Here is a 19,328-nt window from a genome sequence, read left to right on the forward strand (position 1 = left end):
TGTTCTGCAAGTGTCAGTAGGCTGACTAAATTCTCTTTATTTTTTGAGCTATGTAGTTTTCATATCAAATATTAAAATTGGGGTATTAATGCTCCCAATTATTATTTATTTTCTGGTTATTTCTGATTTTTTTCTGTCATGTTTTTCTTTATTCATTTTGTAGTTTGGGGATACATTAAATTTTAGTTGCTGAATATGGATTGGCTACTTTAGTGTTACAAAATGTACCTTGTCTGTGGTAAAATCTTTTGTCTTAATGTCTATTTTGTTTGTTATTATAGTTACTCCAGCTTTCTTTGGTTAATGGTTTTATGAGATTTTTTTTTTTTTTTGGTCCTCCTTTTAGCAAAATCTGATAGGTGTCATTTGGGTCAGTTTTAGAGATTTATTTAGTCTTGTTCCTCTTCCCTATCCCTAACCCTAACCCTAACCCTAACCCTAACCACAACAGACTAATTTCTACCACAGAAAAATTTTTGCAGTATCCTGTACACTCTGTGATTATAGTGAAATGAATTAAAAATAATTTATTGGGTTCTAAATCACATAGCTCCATAACATTTACTTAGTAACTTTTACATGATTGTTCCCTGATTACTTGATGCTAAATTGCCTACTTTTTTGTCCTCAGAGTGAAAACATAGGCATTTTCCCTATGTTTCATTTAATTCCAAAGTTTCCATGTGTATTTCATAGAACTATTTGTTAGTAAAAGATAAAAATTACTATGTGAGTGAGTTTGTCTCCCTTGATTTAACTTTCTTCATATGGGAGTATCTGCTTAGAATTTACAGGCACCTTCAAGGTCTTTCTTATCTACACCATATATTTTTATAATTCTGAGGTTCATTTTTTCTTATGTTTTATAGAATTGAGTTATTTTTCTTAGAATAATGTGTATCTTCTTCCAGTAGTGTTCTTCCAGGGTCTTGATAGAGATGCAAATTGGTGTTCTCAATTCTAGACCTAACAATTCAGAAATGTGGAAGAGGTAGGCAATGTTTTCAAATTTCAGTTTAATAAGCCCTCTATGGGATTCTAATGTAGTTTAGTTAGGCATGGATGGCATACACCTGTAATCTCAGCCCTGGAGGCTAAAGCAGAAGAATTCCTGCAAGTTCAAGCCCAGCCTGGACTGTATAGTGAGTTCAAGGACAGCCTGGAATACATAGGAAGAATCTGTTTCAAACAAACAAAGAAAATCCATTAAAATAAATTTTCTAGAAATTCTCTGAACTCTGCAGTAGGAGCAAATTAATTCTCTTTATAGCATTAGCTTTTAGATACTGGGACAAGCTTCCAGTTTTCCTAGTATATGTGAAATTTTAGTATGTAACCTGGATCAGATATCAACTTCAGTTTCATAAATTGAGTTTAAAATATCAGAATTGAAATTTTGAAGTCAATGATTTAAGAAATTAATACATCATAGCAAAAAACCCATTTTTCAGACTACTTGAATTCACTGACCATGTTACATTAATAAAACTATATTAATTGAAATAAGTCACTTAACCTCCTTGCTTCTCATTATTTTGATTTGTGAAAAAAAAATCTAGTAATAAAAACATCCTGCTTTAAAATCCTGCAATTCAGACAGTCAAGTATCACACTTTAATTCTAGAGGCTTGAGAATATTTAGTACTACATATTACATGCAATAGAGGATCCGATTATTGTAAAATTTTCACCTTGTTGCTTTAGGAATCCATAATATATCCACTATTAAAATATTCCCTGGAACAATTTGACTTAATGAAAATTTATTTAAGGTAACTCAAGCAGGTTTTACTTTCATGAAGAAAATTTAGTAGTACTATTTTGTGACCATGTTCTTTGAATACAGTGCTGTTCAGCCAAGCATAAAAATGTTCTCACTTTTGATTTGTGTCTGTAGTTAAAACTACTTCCCAGGAGAACCTATAAATATAAAGATTCTGTTTCCATGTTTCAGAATAACTAACTTTAAAAAGAAGATCTGTTGACACTTTTTTCCCTAAGAAACACTACCATGAAGTTTTATCTCTTTTTCTTTATTCTGCTCTTTTGGGTCACAATTTCACCAGGTAATATAAAAACATTTGTGGGGTATTTGTATTAATTTGAATTGTTTCTTGTTAACAGTATGATAACAGTGACTAGATGGTTATTGTCCTAAATTTATTATGGCATTTTGAAGTAAACTGTTATATAAAACAAAAGGGTAATGGTAATAAAACTGATAAAATATTAAGCAATGTAGTTTAGTTTATAGTATTGTAACAATGTCTTAGTATTGATGAACATTACTATATTGATATGAGGTATAACATAGGAGAAAGCTGGTTTCTAAAATTTTTTTAACTTTCTAAAAGTTTAGAATGATTTAAAAATTTTCAAATTTAAAAGGTAAGATAATCACATTAACAGTCAACTTATCTAGCAACACTTATTAGTCTGAATGCATGTTGTATTGGGGAAAATGTTTAGCATAATCCACCATTAAATGGTAAGTAGCTGAATGATATAAATATATTTTTCTATTTTTCACCTATGCCAACACTACTTTCCATTAGTAGTCATCCTTCTTGGTGTTCTTTCTCAAAGGAACAGGTAATTACATCCTCTGTAGGACTGACTCATTTTCTGTAACTAATTTTTGTCAGTACCTTATGGTTTTGGTGAGAATTTTCCCACCAAGGACTGTCTCTTCACACAGGGTATGAAATGGCAAGTGTCTTTTCTGAACGTTTGTGGAAGCAGTAAATGCAGAGATAGTAAATCTTGCAGATGGAGAGCCCATTCAGTCTTTTCACTTCCTGGTGAAGAGGTTGAGGTGAAAGGATGAGCACAAGTCTAGCCAGTTTGTAAGAGAGAAAATAAAATCAAACTCATATTCACTCACATTTTAGACAATATTTTATAGTATTTGGCTTAATACTTAGACCCTAGAAGAGAAATCATAGGAGAGGCCCAGGATACTAATTTGTTATCTAATTGTATTACCAAGTCTATCAATGTAATCTAAAATTTCACACATAGTAAATTATCATTTAAAATTGCTACTGTATAAAATTCTAAGCCTGATGTGGTGGTGCATGCCTGTAATACTAGCTAGCACCTGGGTGGCTGAGACAGAAGGATCAGGATCATCATAAGTTTAAGGCAAGTCTGGGCTACACAGTAAATTCAAAGTAAACTTGAACTAGATAGAGAAAAATAATTAAAAAATAATCATAACAAAAATAAATACATTAAAATTCTATATAGAGCTCAATCGAGAAAATATAGATATAGCTAATTTAGTAAATACAATAACTTTTCCTTCATTCAAAAATTATTTATGACAGGATCTCTGGATAAATAAAAATAAATTTCATACAGATTTACATAACTTCTAAAATGTAGTAGTCATTTTCTTCTATTTCCTACAGTAGCTAACATTAAAAAAAAATCTTTATCCTCAGCATTCTCTCCCTTAAAATAGCATATCAGATATTCCCATTGAAACTAAAGCTATTCATATATTTATTCAAGAAACTTAACACTGTGTGTCCTATAGACTTACAAAGTAAAGCTATTCATATATTTATTCAAGAAACATAAAACTGTGTGTCCTATAGATTTACAAATTATAAGCCAATTAAGGGATATAGTGATGTAGATTATAATATAGTCTTAAGTGCTTTTTTATATTTCCTTTTATTTTCACATTGAAACCATTGTCTTTTTTTCCTTCATACACGGACCAAACCTTTAGATAACTCCTACTATAATTGACAAAAATCTTAAAATAGTAATAATAATAAAAACAAATATTGTGATATATATTTACATATTTCTCCTCAAATTAAAGAAGTATCAAATGAGGTACAGAGATTTAATACATAATAAAGTAATGAGGATGGTGCCTTCATCTTTATCCCATCAACATTCAACAGGTGAATTAAACTGAATAAAAACAAATATAATATTTGTGTCCTTTAGAGTTCCTCCTTTGTTTTTATATATCATTCAGTTTTGTATGCAGTGAAAAATCCTACTCAAAATTGAGTCACAAAAATTTATACTCTTTCCACATAGAAAGTTGCAGATGAAAACATGTCTAAACAAAAGTCCTCAAATTTTCTATGCAGGAAATTTTTCATTTCCATAATTTAGCTTTTGTCTTCATATTCTAGGGTTTATATGAATGGATGGTAAGTTAGAAATAGGATATTTTCCCATTACTTTTATTTTATCTGCCAAATTAAAAAAATTATGTTAGTATAGATAACATTTTTTTCTTAAACCTGACCTGATTTTTAAACATAAGAAAATAAGGTTTTATTTCCCTGTTGCTTGAGAGATAATAGTAGCCTATAGAGTATAGGAGTAGATGACTGGACATAAGAAATTTGGGTTGGAAATTCATTTTACCCTGTTGTAGCCTATGTAGTATGTTAGGATTCACACAATATTTAAAGAAATTCCATCGTGTGTAACAATGCAGCATGAATGAGTCATCTGAAGGGAGTTCGGAAGGAAATGGGGGGAGACATTACTCTCCTGAAAGTCATTAGCAGAGCCCTCCGAGAGAAAAATATTTCAGTCTTTTATCTGTGGGAAAAGATGTTATGTATTTTTTGTCTTTTCACAATATCATTACAAGAGTGGTTCTCAGTGTGATATGACTTCACCCTGGAGATATCAGACAATGGCTGGAGACCCTTTAGGTGTCACAACTGGTACCATTGGCATGTAATGAGCAGAGGCCAGAGATGCTGCTCCAGACACTACTGAGGATGAGGCAGGCCATAAAAACAAAATATTGTCAGGCACAAAGGTCAGTATTGCTTAGGTGGAGAAAACATGCCATAGAGCCTGGCACTGAGCTCTACAACAGTAAATTTATTAAACACAAGTAATGTTGCTTTTCCAGATGTGCGTAAGATAGATGTCTTCTACCTAACAGCCTTTTCAGTATTGTCTGAATATCCTCATGACTCCAGCTACAAATTCCTTACTCATTTTTTTTTCATTGTGATGAGAAAAGACTCATGGAAAAGAGATTAGTAAACTTTTTTTTTCTAGATATAAGATAAATAACAAATATTTTAGTTTTCTGAGTTCTATGATCACAATTGCATCCCTGTAGTGCAAAAACAGATATAGAAGATATATAAATAAGTAGGTGTCAGTCATGTTATAAGGAATGGCAGGCTGGGTCTGGCCCTTACCTACAGTCTATAGATCCCTGATCAAGAGATTAACAACATGAACAATAAATGGAGTTAATCTTTTTAAATCACTGATGCTTTAGAAGCTTTGTTGTAAAAGAAAAAAAGGTTAGTGCCTATTGTATCTTCTAGTAACTCCCATTATCTTTTAATTTGTCAGTGCTGTCCTTCAATGTGTGTCTAAGTTGGATTACCTTTTTAGGGAAATAAATCCAAAAATATCCAGAAGAGTTGTGGGAATTGAGGTCAGTTGCCTAGCATTGCCTAATTCTCAACATTTTAGATAAGTAAAATTGAACTGCAGTCAAAGTTTCAGAAAGAATTCAACAGACACAACATTCAGCTTAAATGATGTTTGTGAGAGAAAAGAAATGGAGAGCTCAAATGGATTTAGATGATTGCAGAGATAGGGCTTGGCAAAAAAAATAAAAATAAATAAATCATTACCATTTTTTTACTGTTGACTTTGAGAACTAACTTTATGTTGCTGCCTAGGCACTGATAATGCAATCATTGAAACACCTTACATCACAGACATTACCTGAGTTTTCAGATAGTCATTACACTGAAGACAGTAAATTTACAAAAATTTTTCCCAGTACATGAGCATTTTCACTCTATTATCTTTGGCTTTTTTGAATATCTCCTTGTAGAACACTAATGTGTCATTAACTACATCACTAATTATAGTCATTTTTTTCTTCTTACAGCCAAAAGGAGATATCCTGAATATGGTAGTGTGAATTTGAGCAAAGAGTGCAAAGGGAGTAGTGGTCACTGTAGATCTCAGTGCTACGACAATGAAATGAGGGTTTCTTTCTGCTTAAAACCTGCAATTCACTGTTGCATGAGCAGTTCGGGATGATAGAAGACAGACACTGCTCAGTGACGAGAAAACCACTGTTACTAAGTCTTCCTGGTACATCTTTCAAGGTCTGAGTGTCTCTATAAAACACAAAGAAATAAATAAAATTCCATACTGAACTATTCAGAAGTGTTTTTGTGTTACCCACATTTTCACCTTTTCGTCTTGATTTCTTGCCACCAAAAGCAAGCACAATTTGTTTGTGGAAGTTATTCAATAAGTACTCAAAGTTCTATGTGCTATGTGATAGGTGACATAAGTATTATTGGAAACCAGGGGAGTAGGGATATAAGCTTCTTGTAGAAATGTGCTGTTATTTTACTATAGATTACCCTCATAAAAAATATAAATCCACTGGCCTTAGGCAACTAGACACTGATAGTGCATGTGGCTCTTTTATGAGAATTGAAACTGAAGGGAAAGAATAACCAGAATGAAAGAATGAAACAGCTGAAGGTTATCCATAAAAAGTTCCAATTTCTACTCTTAGGGCTGTTTACTAGAGGGAAATGTGCATCAAGAAATTGGCAGGGAAGAATTTTTTTAAAAATAGAGGAAATTGCACTGGTTTAACCATTCTGATAAAAGAAGCTAAAAATTATAAGTAATAGTTTAATTCAGCTTTTCAATCCTAGGGAATGATTCTGTCTGAAAAAATGCAGACTAAGAGGAAGGAATAGTAACTTTCACTTTTCACCTGCATTCTGCCTACCTGCATTCAGCCATTTCTCTCCTACTGTCTCTGAGAATCTACAATATTCCTGCTAAGGTTCTCATCAATCCATATATACCATGCAGTTTCTACCACAACATATTAATTCTATTTATTTTGTTAGTACAAGGATATAATTTAGCAATTTGTATTGATTCCATATTCTTAACTGACATCACCAATACTGCAATAAAATAATGCCACACAGGCTCCTTTCCACCCAAATAAAATTAAATAGCCTCCTGGCCAAATAACTAAAGAAAAAGAAAATTTGTTTAATGCATATATATGATCTAGATTTGGTCTCAGAAGAGATAAAAAAAATTTTGATATTTTTGTTGTGGCATCTCTGTGAATTCATTGTTTTCCAAATGCAGATATGAGATCTGTATTGACACTAGAATTATCTATAGTAGTGATATACATAGGGAGTAAGTTTTCTCTGTATAGATAAAATTGTTACAAACACACCCACATATATCACAAAAGACTGATTAGTTTATAGTGTTTTCTTTTAACGATCACACAGCCCATTATGAAAAAAAATTCTTGCTAGGTTTTATTTGCATTCTATTTTTTAAAAACTTAAAATAGTGTGATTACTCAATGTATTTCCTTGTTACTTCAAAAGCATTTGTACAAAATTTATAACGAAGTTTCTTAAACTTGGTGCTATTATTTACTTTGGTCTAGACAATTTTTTGTAAGTGTAATGATGCTTATTTTATGCAGTGTGATAAAATATATGATGACTTCAATTTAAAAACTTTAATAAAAGACATACTGCCATTAATTTCCTTCAGAGCACTCCCCATCATTTGAGTATACTTATCTAATGATTCTTGACGCTTTTTAAAGTAGGTCTGGAAGTCCTCTTTTGTATCTTTATGAGATGTGATTAAAAAAAAAAAAAAGTACAGTGAACACTACTCCCAATTGCCACCTAATGAAAATGTAGACTTATAAAAACATTATTGTGCGATCTCATCCACCTTGTTCAATTAGTTTGGCACCATGCAACTTCTGGCTTTTCCTCAAAATTAAAGAAAAAGAAAAGTAAACATTTTTAATCCATTCAAGTCATCATGGTAGCCATGACAGTGCAACTAGGGACATGAAAAGAGGACTGCTAAACCTGCCTGAGTGCTATTTTATCTCCTGCCAGATGGCTTCTGTAGATATTGGATCCATGTTTAATTTAGTTTAGTGCAGAGTGAGAGATATGGGTCTGGGTTACACCTTCAGCAGGAGGACAGCCCATTTTCTCCCACAATTTGCTAAAGAGGCTATCAGGCCTCCAGGCAGGGATGTGGTAGCTTTGTCAAAAATAATATACTTGGGTGCACCTAGAGTTGTTTCTGTGTCTTCTATTCTGTTCCACTAATCTCCAAGTCGGTGTTTCATTTTGTTTTGGTGGGGGTTTTTGTCTTTTTCTTCAGTACCAGGTTGTTTTTGTTATAGTAGTTTTATAGTATAACTTGAAGCCCAGGATTGTGTTGTGCCCTACTGTGCCCTTGGAGCCCAGAATTGCTTTTGCTACTCCAAGTCTCTTTTGGTTCCAAATGAATTTCAGGATTACTTTCTCCAGATCTGTAAGGAATGTTACTTATAGTTTGATTGAAATTGCATTAAATACATATAACAGTTGTTCAAGTATGGCTATTTTTACTGTATTCGTTCTGCCTATCCAGGAACATTTGCTTACATCCTCTTTAATTTCCTTTTTCAGAGCACTGTAATTTTCATTATAGTTTTTCTCTTCCTTGATTAGGTTATTTCCTAAGTATTTTACTTATCTTGGTGCAATTTAAAGGGAATTATTTCCCAAATTTCTCTCATGGTGAGTTTGTTGAAGGTGTACAGGAACACTTTTGGTATTTGAATGTTAACTTTGTATACTGCTATGATACCAAATGTGGATATTAGTTCTAGGAGTCTTTTTTGGTGGAGTTTTGGGGGTGTTCCATATAGAATATCTGATATCAGCAAATAATTATAATTTAATTTCTTCCTTTCCCAGCCATATTCCTTTTATTTCTTGGTCTTGTCTTATTGCTCTAGATAATACTTTAAGAAATACAGTGTCGGCAAAGACTTTCTGAACAAAACCCCAGTAGCACAAGTAATTATGCCATGTATCAACAAATGGGATTGGGTCAAATTAGAAAATTTCTGCATAGTAAGGCAAACCACCAACAGAGTGAAGATGCAACTTACAGAATGGAATAACATTGCCTGCGGCTGCTCCTCACATAAAGGGATCATATCTAGAATACAAGATATAAGGAACTTAAGAAATTAGTATATTCAAAGATGCAGTTAAAAATGAAGTGAATAGACACTTCTCAAATGAATAAATATGAACAGCCAACAAATAAATGAAAAAAAATTTCAACCTCTCTGGCTATTCTAGAAAAGCAAATTAAAACAATACTGAGATTCCATCTCACTCTACAGTGACTACCATCAAAAAATCAACCAATAACAAATGCTGGAAGGGTGTGGGGAGAAAGGGATCCTTCCTTGTTGTGAGACTGTAAACTAATACAACCACTAGGAAATCATTCTGAAGATGCCTCATAAAACTAAAAATAGAAATTCCATTTGGCCCAATTATTCCCCTCTAAGTATCTTCCCAAAAGAGTTAAAGAAATCATACCACACTGCTGTATGTATACCCATGTTTATACCAACACATTTCACAGTAGATAAATCTTGGAAACAGCCTATATGTCCATCAACAGATGAGTGAATAAGGGAAATTAATACGTATTTTTACATAATGAAATACTACTCTGATATAAACAGGATAAACGAGTCATTTGTAGGAAAATGGATGAACCTTGAGACCTTAATACTAAGTGAAGTAACTCAGACACACAAGCTTAAATATCACATGGTTTATTTTATATGAAAAAACAACATATATTTGGAAATGAAGGACAGGTAATAGGAAAAAATGAGATTAAAAGGTATTATAATATAGCATGCACAATATATCTAAAAATATACCTTGATTTTACTAGTGTCTTACATGTTTTATATGTTCTTTGGCCTGTTAGTATGGTTTTCAACTTCTGTATGTGATGATTAACTTTATAAGGTCTTATAAATATATGAATCTGATGATTGAACAATAAAATTGAGTTAAGATAAAGGAGAAAAATACTTGAAATATGTTATGTACATGCACCAACTCTCTACAGTGAATGCAATCATTACATATTGCAAACAAGTCCTAATAAAAGTAAAAAAAAAGTGTCAAGCATGATGGAATAAGTATGTTTAAAATGAACATGTGTATTATGAGAGGGATTACTGACAATGTGTTTTTACTATAATCTTTTTAAAATTTAAAAATTCACTGTATTTGTTGTTCACACGTCTGACTCCAATTTCTATTGGATTCTGAAGGCATATTTGCATGGTAACTAAATCCTTGAGAAAAAACTCCTGGAAATAGAAAATTTACCTCCATTGCCCATAGTCCAAAGCAGAGATTTGTGAATATCAGAATATCTTACTTCTCATTGTTTTAGGTGATTCATAAGAAAATAGAGCACTAATAAGGGGCTACATTTTAGTCAAATAATCAAATTTACAACAATTATGTTTCTCTATGTATGTTGAATGTACTTTAGTTTCCTCAATAAATGACTCTATCAGTAAGTATTTGTGTGAACGCTGTGCTGCAAAGGGCCTGGAAGTGAAGAATCAAGAGATAGTTTTCATACATGGATTATTATTTTGACTATATAAAAAAGTATTAACTTATGTTATTTTATTCATTCATCAAGTATCACTGGAGACTGGTGAAAGAGATTTATTTCTAGTAGAATGAAAAGTTTCAATTAAGAGTAAGGTCTGGGACTGAGGACAAAGTATTGGAAAAATGAAATTGAAAAGACAGATTAAGTTTAAAAGTTTGACAAAAACATTAAAATTATGTTTTAAAGAACTATAAAACTATTTTAATGAAATCATGAGAGAATAAAGTGTGTCTTTAATAGATTGAGAGAAAATAATACAGATGTCAAAAGTCCCAGGAGCTGAAAGCCAGTATTGATGTGAGCATGAAGGTAAGGTTACACATATTACACAAGTAAAATGTAGCTTGATAACTTTTAGAAGTAGCTGGTAAATTGTGGTACATATCAACTTGACCTTCCACCTTCTCAGTCTTTCACACTTATTTTTTGTCTCATCAAAGTGACCTCCAAAAGTACTAATATACTGATAACTTTAGATATGTTTTTAGATTGCAGTCAGAAGTCACTTACTAACACTGTATGGCTTTGAGAGGTATGAACTAGTGCAAGGAATATATAAAAATTTTTGTGATAATATGGAATATGATCAGATACTCCATTAAATGGAGAAATCAGTCCTGCATGCAAAACCAGGACTACAATTGAGCATCAATTATGTAATAGAGATGCATGTTTTTTTGTTCAGGAATAGGTAAAAAAATAAAATGCCTGCAACCTATTGTTGAAACCTGTATGCTAAATTCTAAATAAGTCTGCCTTAACACAAAATCATCAGTCGCTACACTTCACTGCTGATTTTTGTATTTTAGATGGATGAAATCAGAATCGGTCAAGGGAACAGACTCTAATTATGTTTATGTCACCATTTTATCACCCAGACTGTCACCACATATTTGAACTTATCCCCCCTCATTTATTTGTCATTGTTGTTTCTGTTATTGTTGTATTTTGTTTTGAATAGAAGTTCCTTACTCATCTTGCTTCCATAAGTGGCTGAAATCACAGAAAAAGAGAGGCAAACCAACCCATATAGGCAATGGTTATCTTCACAGTATTCTATTAATACATGGGATGGGACAAATAAGCAGAGTTACTAATGTGGTCAGGAGTTGGCAGGATGATTAGAACAATGAACAGCTGGAAAGTAGGGGTATGCTTAAAAAATACCCCCTTATTTAGTTACCTGCAGGGAACTTAGGGAACTTAGTGTGCTTCAACCCAAATGGAATAAAAAGATCAAAAAGCAGTATAGATAGGGGAAGGGTAATAAGGGAAAAGAAAAAAAAAACGTGAGATAATGAAAAGATGGAAATAACGTGTTGGTAGATGGGGAGGGGAGGAGGGGATGAAGGGAGGGCAGGGACAAGGGGAAAAAAATGAGAATCAAGACCTGTCATGTAGAGGTACAAGAACCCAACAATGAATACAACTGTACTGTATCCCTAAAATGTACCAATAAACTCAGTTAAAGCTGAAAAAAAAAAAAAAGCAGTATAGAAAGGCAAAAACTGCCAAGGATGGTGGGAGAAGGAAGGTTGAGGAGTAAAGGTCCTGAATGGAAAAAGAGGTGAGTGAAATGTTTTCCTCCTGCTGCTGAGATGCCAAGAACCCCTCTTCCCTGGTGGGAAAGGGATGGCCTGCAATATTCAAAGGCATGTTTGAGGATTCCAGGTGCCTGGAAGGCAGGGTGAAAGAAGGGGCCTGAAAGATTTGTCTTCTAGGGAGATTTTTGCACTGTTACCCACCTCCTAACTTCCTGGACAGGGGCCCACAGTCTGTCATTTCCTTGTAGATGTTTGCACATCATTTATACTTGATCCTTGCCAGTTTCTTAGTACATGTCTCAGCCTGGCATAGATAATTTTGCTCTAATGGGTGCATATTAAGAGGCCTAGATGATAAACATCAGCTGCACTTTTTTCTGACCTTAATCTTAGAGGCTATGTCATAGAGACCCAGCTACCAGTCCATGTCTGGAGGCATCCCAACAAATGTGGCATCGTGCTCGCTGACAATTTGACCAGTATCACCTGCCAGAATCATTCCACTGTCTTGTAGGGTGATATTGTTTTTCCTTCACTTCCTCTGGTATCTATGACTGGAACAATACATGCCCCTTGGACACCTTGATGACACCATCTGAAATAACCACAACAGAGGCTGTGTTTCTAGAACCAAACAAAAGACGGCTAAAAAAGCCAGAGAAATGGAAAGGGAGCTGCAGCTGCTCTTGGGGTACAACTATACTTCTACAAAATTTATAAGCCCCGTAATGTACTGCTATTACTTTAGTTTTAGAATCAATTTTTATTTTAAATGATTTAAAAACAAGAAAAAAAAATCTACCTTTAGAGACTTAGTTATGATTTTACGTACTTTTCATCTCTTGTTTAGATCCAGTTTCCTATCAGATATCATTTTGTTTCTACTTCAAGAATATTTTATCTCTACTTCAAGAACACCTCGTTATATTTCTTAATATTTCTGCTGGTGATTGGTTGTTTAAATGCTTATGCACAAAATCATTATTTTGATTTATTTCTTGAAAGATATGTTTTTCAGTTTAAAAACCTAAATGGATTGTTTTATGTGCCCCTTACAAAGCATATCTGACCTAAGCAGCAGAACAGAAATTTTCCAGACCCAGCCTCACCTGACTTTCACCTGCTGCTCTGGAGCGGAGGTCAATGGAAGGAAAGTTGTGATTAAAAAAAGAGCTGAGTAATCCTTTCCCCCTCAAACTTTGAAAGAGCTTATATTAAGTCAACTGTATAAAGTTGAAGTGAGAATTTAAGTTTTGAGTCCCCTAGCGAGGTTGTCTATATGAGTGTGTATGAAGAACTATTATTCTGTGTAATAGTTCACAGTAACTCACACCAGCTATAACGTCTAGAAGCCTCTGCAAGGTACACCAAAACCAGTATGTAATTTTTCCCTCTTTACATTAAAATTTATTTATTTTGAATCTTATTTTTCTAGTGATGAGCAATTATTCGGTGATTTAAATACAATATACATAAAATGTTTCCTTTCCATAAACAAGTCCTATCATTTTAATGTAACACATATTCATTTATTAAACTTATTTTAAAATAAGCACAAGCAGACATATATCATGACTTATTAGCATTTGTGGAATGTGGTTAAATTTATGAACTGCTTTCACATGTGTTATCTTATCAAATTTCCACATTTCATATTATTCACATTCCAAGTTCATGTGCAAAGATTCCAAGTAAATACATTACTTGCTCACAGGCAAAAAGCAGAAAACCTTATCTTACACCACATGCTTGTTGATCTGGAGTGAATGTGCTTTGTTTAATGCTTTGCTTTATGACTGAAAGCTTGTCCACTCTCCCATATTATTTTAAATAATTTATAAAAAATATTAAACCTGAATTACACTGAAGCATTTTCCATTTCCATTTTCATTTTTGTAAATTAATCATCAAGATTCCATTGTATGAACCCAGCATATTTAAAATAAAGTTTTGAAGCATTATTGAGAAATAATCTTTTGAATTATTTTTATAAATTGTATTTTATTAGTATACATTGCAGTGCATAGTGATTATATTTATCTCAGAGATTTGGTATATACCTAACACACCCTAATTTTTTTCATACCCTGGCCTTCTCTCTATCCCTCCCTCTCCTTCTATCTCCTGATCCCCTTCCCCTTTGCAAAGATCCATCTACCTGTTTCCTATTATCCATCTTTTATTTTCCTCTTTATTTATATTTTGAGTTTTTCATGTAAGAGAAATCATGAGATATTTAAACGTGTATGTCTGACATATTTCACTTAACATTATGATCATCCATATTCCTACAAATGATTCAAATTTATCCTTCTTCATGGCAGATTAGTATCTTTATAAAAACTAAATCTAAGTTTTAAATAACAGCAATAATGAACTGGATTTTGCATTTTAACAAATTCAACTAAATATTATTTTATCTCTAATGAAAATAAATACATTAGCAACAACGCTAAAATAATGGCTATAGATAATGTTTAAGACAAGCTCCTATAGTATTACATATCATGGTTCTATAACAGAGGGACATCAGGCTCAGAAAACTTGACACAATTGCCTAATGTTAAAGACTTGACAAACCTTGCATAAGACAGGAATACATTGATTCAACAACTCTCAAAATACTAGTCATTGGCCAGTAACATAAGTGCCTCTGGAAATTAAAAAATGTATGTTCAAAAGCCTCTCTCCAAGCCCACGGAAGGAGAAACTCCGCGGGGGTGGGGGGCAGAGAGGTGGGAAGGAGAGCCCCGTGTTTCAACACACCCTTAGGTAACTGATGCACGTTGCTCTAACCCCAATGTGCTTTCCTTACATGATGCTGCCTCAACATGAAAGCTGACGGTGTAAAAGCCTGGAGCCTACTGTTGGGAGAAAGGAAAAGTAGAAATAGAGATACAAGCTGAATAGGCCAGGTTTATTTCAGAACAAACCTAAGAGGGTCAGGTCTGGCACTGAGACCAAACCAGCAACTCTCCTACAGACTATGGGGTCTTTATCGGGTCACAAGGAGAGGGTGCTCAGTGAAAGAGCATGTGGTTCCCTTCCAATAACAAGGCTTGAGAGAGCGCAAGCGGGAATGGTTTCCAAGGAGGAGGCTTGGGAATGCGAAGTGGGTAGGGGCTGCTATCTATAGCAGGGCTGATAGTGTCATGAATGAGCAGGTGCTGCTGTGCTGGGAGGCGGCGATTTAGAGGGGTCTCTGTTCAGGATGGTGGTGATTGGCTTCCTTCACCTACTGTTAGAAATAAATAAACAGTAAGAAAACCATGTCTCTTCTTTGAAGTATGAAGAGGACTTCTGCAAATTTCATGTAGCTTAGTTCATAGCATTATCAAATGAAATGGAAAGATACTTTCATCATTTTTATTTCAATAGTGAAACTTACCACACCCTGTGGAAACCCACACTTCACTGCTCTGGAGTGTTTTCGATTTAGAATGTTTCTTCTTAAAACATCTGCCACACCAAGTGAGAGGGCTCAGCAAGGGAATCACTGGTACATAATGTGTGACTCTGGATTTTGGCTCTGTGATGCCTATATTAAAATTTACTGTACGCCTATAGCTTGAGGTGCTCACAACAGTATGCTGAGTCCTTTGAGAGATATAGACATAAACAGAACATAACACATAACTCTATCTCTTTAATTGTAAAACTTGACTGAAAGTTCATGGTATTTTCATTTCTTGGATATATTTATAAAGCAAATAATCAGAAAATTGACAAAACAGAAAGTTTGAAAATAAATACGCCAGAGTGCTAGTGGTCTTCTTTATCCTTTACATGCACTGCTATCAAGTTTTTCTTTTACTTAATCTACATTCTATTCTCTCTGCCCACAAGCAAATAATATGAAAATGAAGGAATTCATAGAAAATTATGTAAAGTAATGCAGAGACAGGGAAAGTTTCTCATATATGGAAAGGCAGGTGGATATGACTTTTGTCTCTGTTCCCTTATGTGTAAAACGAAGGCAATGACTCCTGCCTACTAAACACGGATACAAATTTAATTGCCTGTTATGTTCCATCCCCATACTCTACTTCTTCCATTGGGGGATCTCTCTTTTTATTCTAGCCTGGGGATTTAATTAGGGGTTGACATTTTTTATAGCTTTTGCTGGCTGACAATAATATGATAAAAGGTCAACCCTTGACCCCTGTGTCCCAATTAGTTTTTCCCTGGGATTGTTACCAACTCGCTCTTGATCTACCCTTCCTCTCTGCCTAGCAGTCTCTGGTCTTTTAATAGGTTTGAAGGAGACAAATACAGAGCCAGCATGAACAGCCACCTGTGAAAGAACTACTGGGCCAGAACACCACTGGTCACAGTACAATTGCATGTAACCCTTCTTTCAAGCCTCATTTCTTTTTTGGTTAGTTTGTTGGTTGCTTTTGTTGTACTATGGCTTCAATCCAGGACACCTCCCCCACCTACATACTAACTGAATGTTGTACCATTGAGCTGCACTCTCAGTCCCTGCAAGGTCCCTATTCATCTTTCTTTCTTCTCTGTGTTGGTTTGGCTTGGTAGCAGATCTTTCAAATTCTGCATTTATTATTAATTTGACTTGAATGAATCTATTACTTTCAAATGTAACCTGTAACTCAGAGATTCTATGTGAGGGCTTTTGGGGGGTCATATAAAGACATATAAAAATTTAAAACACAGTAGATATTATTCATAGTTTAATAATGGTTACTAGAAAAGTGTTTAGTGTCTCTGGGTTTTAGTTTTCTCATCTTTAAGAAAAATTATTTTTACTTGCAACTATATGTTATTTTAACTAATATGAATTTGCTACTCTAGTTTTCAAACTAGATTTTACTTTTTACAGCCATTTTAGGTTTACAGCAAAATTAATTGGAAAGCAGTTTGTGTATAAATACAGTAACTTGCTTCTACATAGGCACAGCATACACTAATTAATATCTCCTACCAGAATGATATGTTTGCTGTAATAAGTGTACCCATATTGACACATCATTATTGTCAACCAAAGTTCACAGTCTACATTAGCATGCAACCCTCAAGAACAGCACATAACCATGATTGAATATTATAAGAAACAGTTTCACTGCTCTGAAAATCCTCTATGCTTATCCTTGTCACCCCTCAATTCACCACCACAACTGACTATCTTCTTTTACTGTTGGCATACTATTATCATTCCAGAATTATTACTTCTTTTTGTATATATAATTACTTCTAAAGAAAAAACCTACAAGTCTTACTACTAGGTTATTGAATTCAATTATTTGGACTGGTTAAAAGAAAATCTTCAGACAAATTTCACAGAGTTTATCTGAGCAAAGCATGATTTATGAATTGGGCAACACCCCATGGAAAGAAAGTGGAGAAATTAGCTGACTGTCTTCAGCTAGGGATCACTTTATTCCTGCATGATGTGCTGAGACACTTGCTTTATTTGGGCCCAGTCAAATCAGTTGGCTATTTGTGACTGACAGAATACTGATTTCTTGTATAGTTACCTAAATAATAAATACACAAGACTGCTTAGTAATCATAATTTAGAAAGTGTAAATTTTGAAAAAGTATTTAAAAATATATTTCGCTTGTTCTTCCTGGTAGCATCTCAGTGGCCATGCCTCTCAAAACTCCCCTCTGTTTGCATCTGTGCTTAATCTATTCCTCTGCTTACTAATTTTTTCCTAGTAATCTGAGAGTCTTTCACTGGTCAATAGTGCTTCTCTTCCACAAATATGCAAAGGCCCATGCCAAATATTTTGCCTTTAACTGTAACATCATATCTTTAGCTGAAAAGTCGAGCTGATGTCACAAAGACCTGTTGTTCTGACTCCACCAGACCTTCATTCCCAACTATTACCTCGTACATTTTCATGATGCCTCTCTCTGAAGTTCTATTTTTGACAAAGTTCCGTAACTCATCAAAGTATCATGGTACATCTTTTTACAACATGTTCTGGTAATTAGAGCCTAGAATTATTTAATAAAAAAATTCCAATTTCATAAATTTATATTCCTTAGAATATGAGCCATGTGCATTGGCTTATAAAAGACATATTTTCCTAGTAGGCTGGCAAACCAAGTGGCAAGAAAATTTCCTAATTTGTATACAATAAGAAGAGCTGGAATTAGAGGAGGGATTTGAATGCTAAATTGCATCAAAATGACAAAAGCCTAATACTTTTACATGCAAAATATATTTACTGCTACCCAGTGGGCCCAATGTTCACATGAACATATGTATATTTTTTCTTAGGAAACTATTTTCCTCCAAAACTTATATGACAGGCATTAGGTTTTGCCTCATACAATTTTGCTTTTGCTACCTCAAGTTTAAGCATAAACACTGTAATTATTATGTCTTGCTTTAAGTATTGCCACAAAAAGATAGTAGACAAGTTGTTAAAAATGTGTGCTTTGATGTCTCAGTGCTTGGAGACATAATCTGGGACTAGTTGAATCCTATTCTTACTACTCGTGTAATCTTGAGTAAATTACTTAATCATAGTTTTGTTTTCTTACATAAAATACAGGTAGTAACACTTAATTTCCCAATTTGTAACAAAATTTCTAGTACAGTCATACAATATATGTAAAAGGTAAAACATGTTCAATTTTATTTTAATTACCTATTTCTCACCAAAGATAATTTTCATTTATTTACTATAACTGGTATTTTCTTTCATTAAAAATGTGTGATTTCAGGGCCAGGGATTTAGCTCAGCAGTTCAGTGGCCTGCCTTGCAAGCACAAGGACCCGAGTTCAATCCCTGGTACCAAAAAAAAAAAAGAAAAAAAAAAATGTGTGATTTCTCCACCATATACAGTACAGGCAAACTCCTATACTACCAGCACTCAGAAGCTGAGGCAGGAGGATCACAAGTTCAAGACCGGTCTAGGCAATAAAATGACTTAGGAAGACTGTGTCCCAAAATAAAAAAAAAAATAGAAAAAGCAGAGGATGTAGCTCAGTGTAAGCTACAGTGAACCTGGGTTCAATCCTTAGTACGACAAAAATAAATAAATCTTCAGCATACAACATATACTAGAGAGGTGAAAGATCAAAAGCCTAACAGGTCAAAAGTTCAAAAGCTAAGTCACACAATTTTCAAATTTTGTTTGGCAGTTTTGAAAATGATGACATTGAATAATAAAACTAGAACTCATGAAGTAAAATTGACTTTGTTGCTTTAGCCTGTGTTTGATGTTTAAGCAATAAGAAAATTTGGATCTTCATTTTATATATAT

The 19,328-nt window shown here is 33.7% G+C and overlaps 1 protein-coding gene across 1 annotated transcript; it reads left to right on the plus strand.

Annotated features, from left to right (window-relative positions):
* The first annotated feature begins 2,008 nt into the window (after positions 1-2,008).
* On the plus strand, positions 2,009-6,063 carry Defb110 (defensin beta 110). Its single transcript, XM_010631166.2, has 2 exons — positions 2,009-2,066; positions 5,909-6,063. Exons 1-2 carry the CDS (start codon positions 2,012-2,014, stop codon positions 6,061-6,063), a joined length of 210 nt encoding a protein of 69 aa, XP_010629468.1. The 5' UTR covers positions 2,009-2,011.
* The last annotated feature ends 13,265 nt before the right edge of the window (positions 6,064-19,328 follow it).

This window comes from Fukomys damarensis, unplaced genomic scaffold, assembly GCF_012274545.1.
Source record: "Fukomys damarensis isolate Sample0158 unplaced genomic scaffold, DMR_v1.0_HiC HiC_scaffold_14, whole genome shotgun sequence".
Lineage (NCBI taxonomy): Eukaryota > Metazoa > Chordata > Mammalia > Rodentia > Bathyergidae > Fukomys > Fukomys damarensis.

Coding starts and splice junctions, on each gene's coding strand:
- Defb110 (XM_010631166.2), top strand. CDS start 2,012: ATGAAGTTTTATCTCTTTTTCTTTATTCTGCTCTTTTGGGTCACAATT. Junction 2,067..5,908: donor TTGGGTCACAATTTCACCAG/GTAATATAAAAA, acceptor TTCTTCTTACAG/CCAAAAGGAGATATCCTGAA.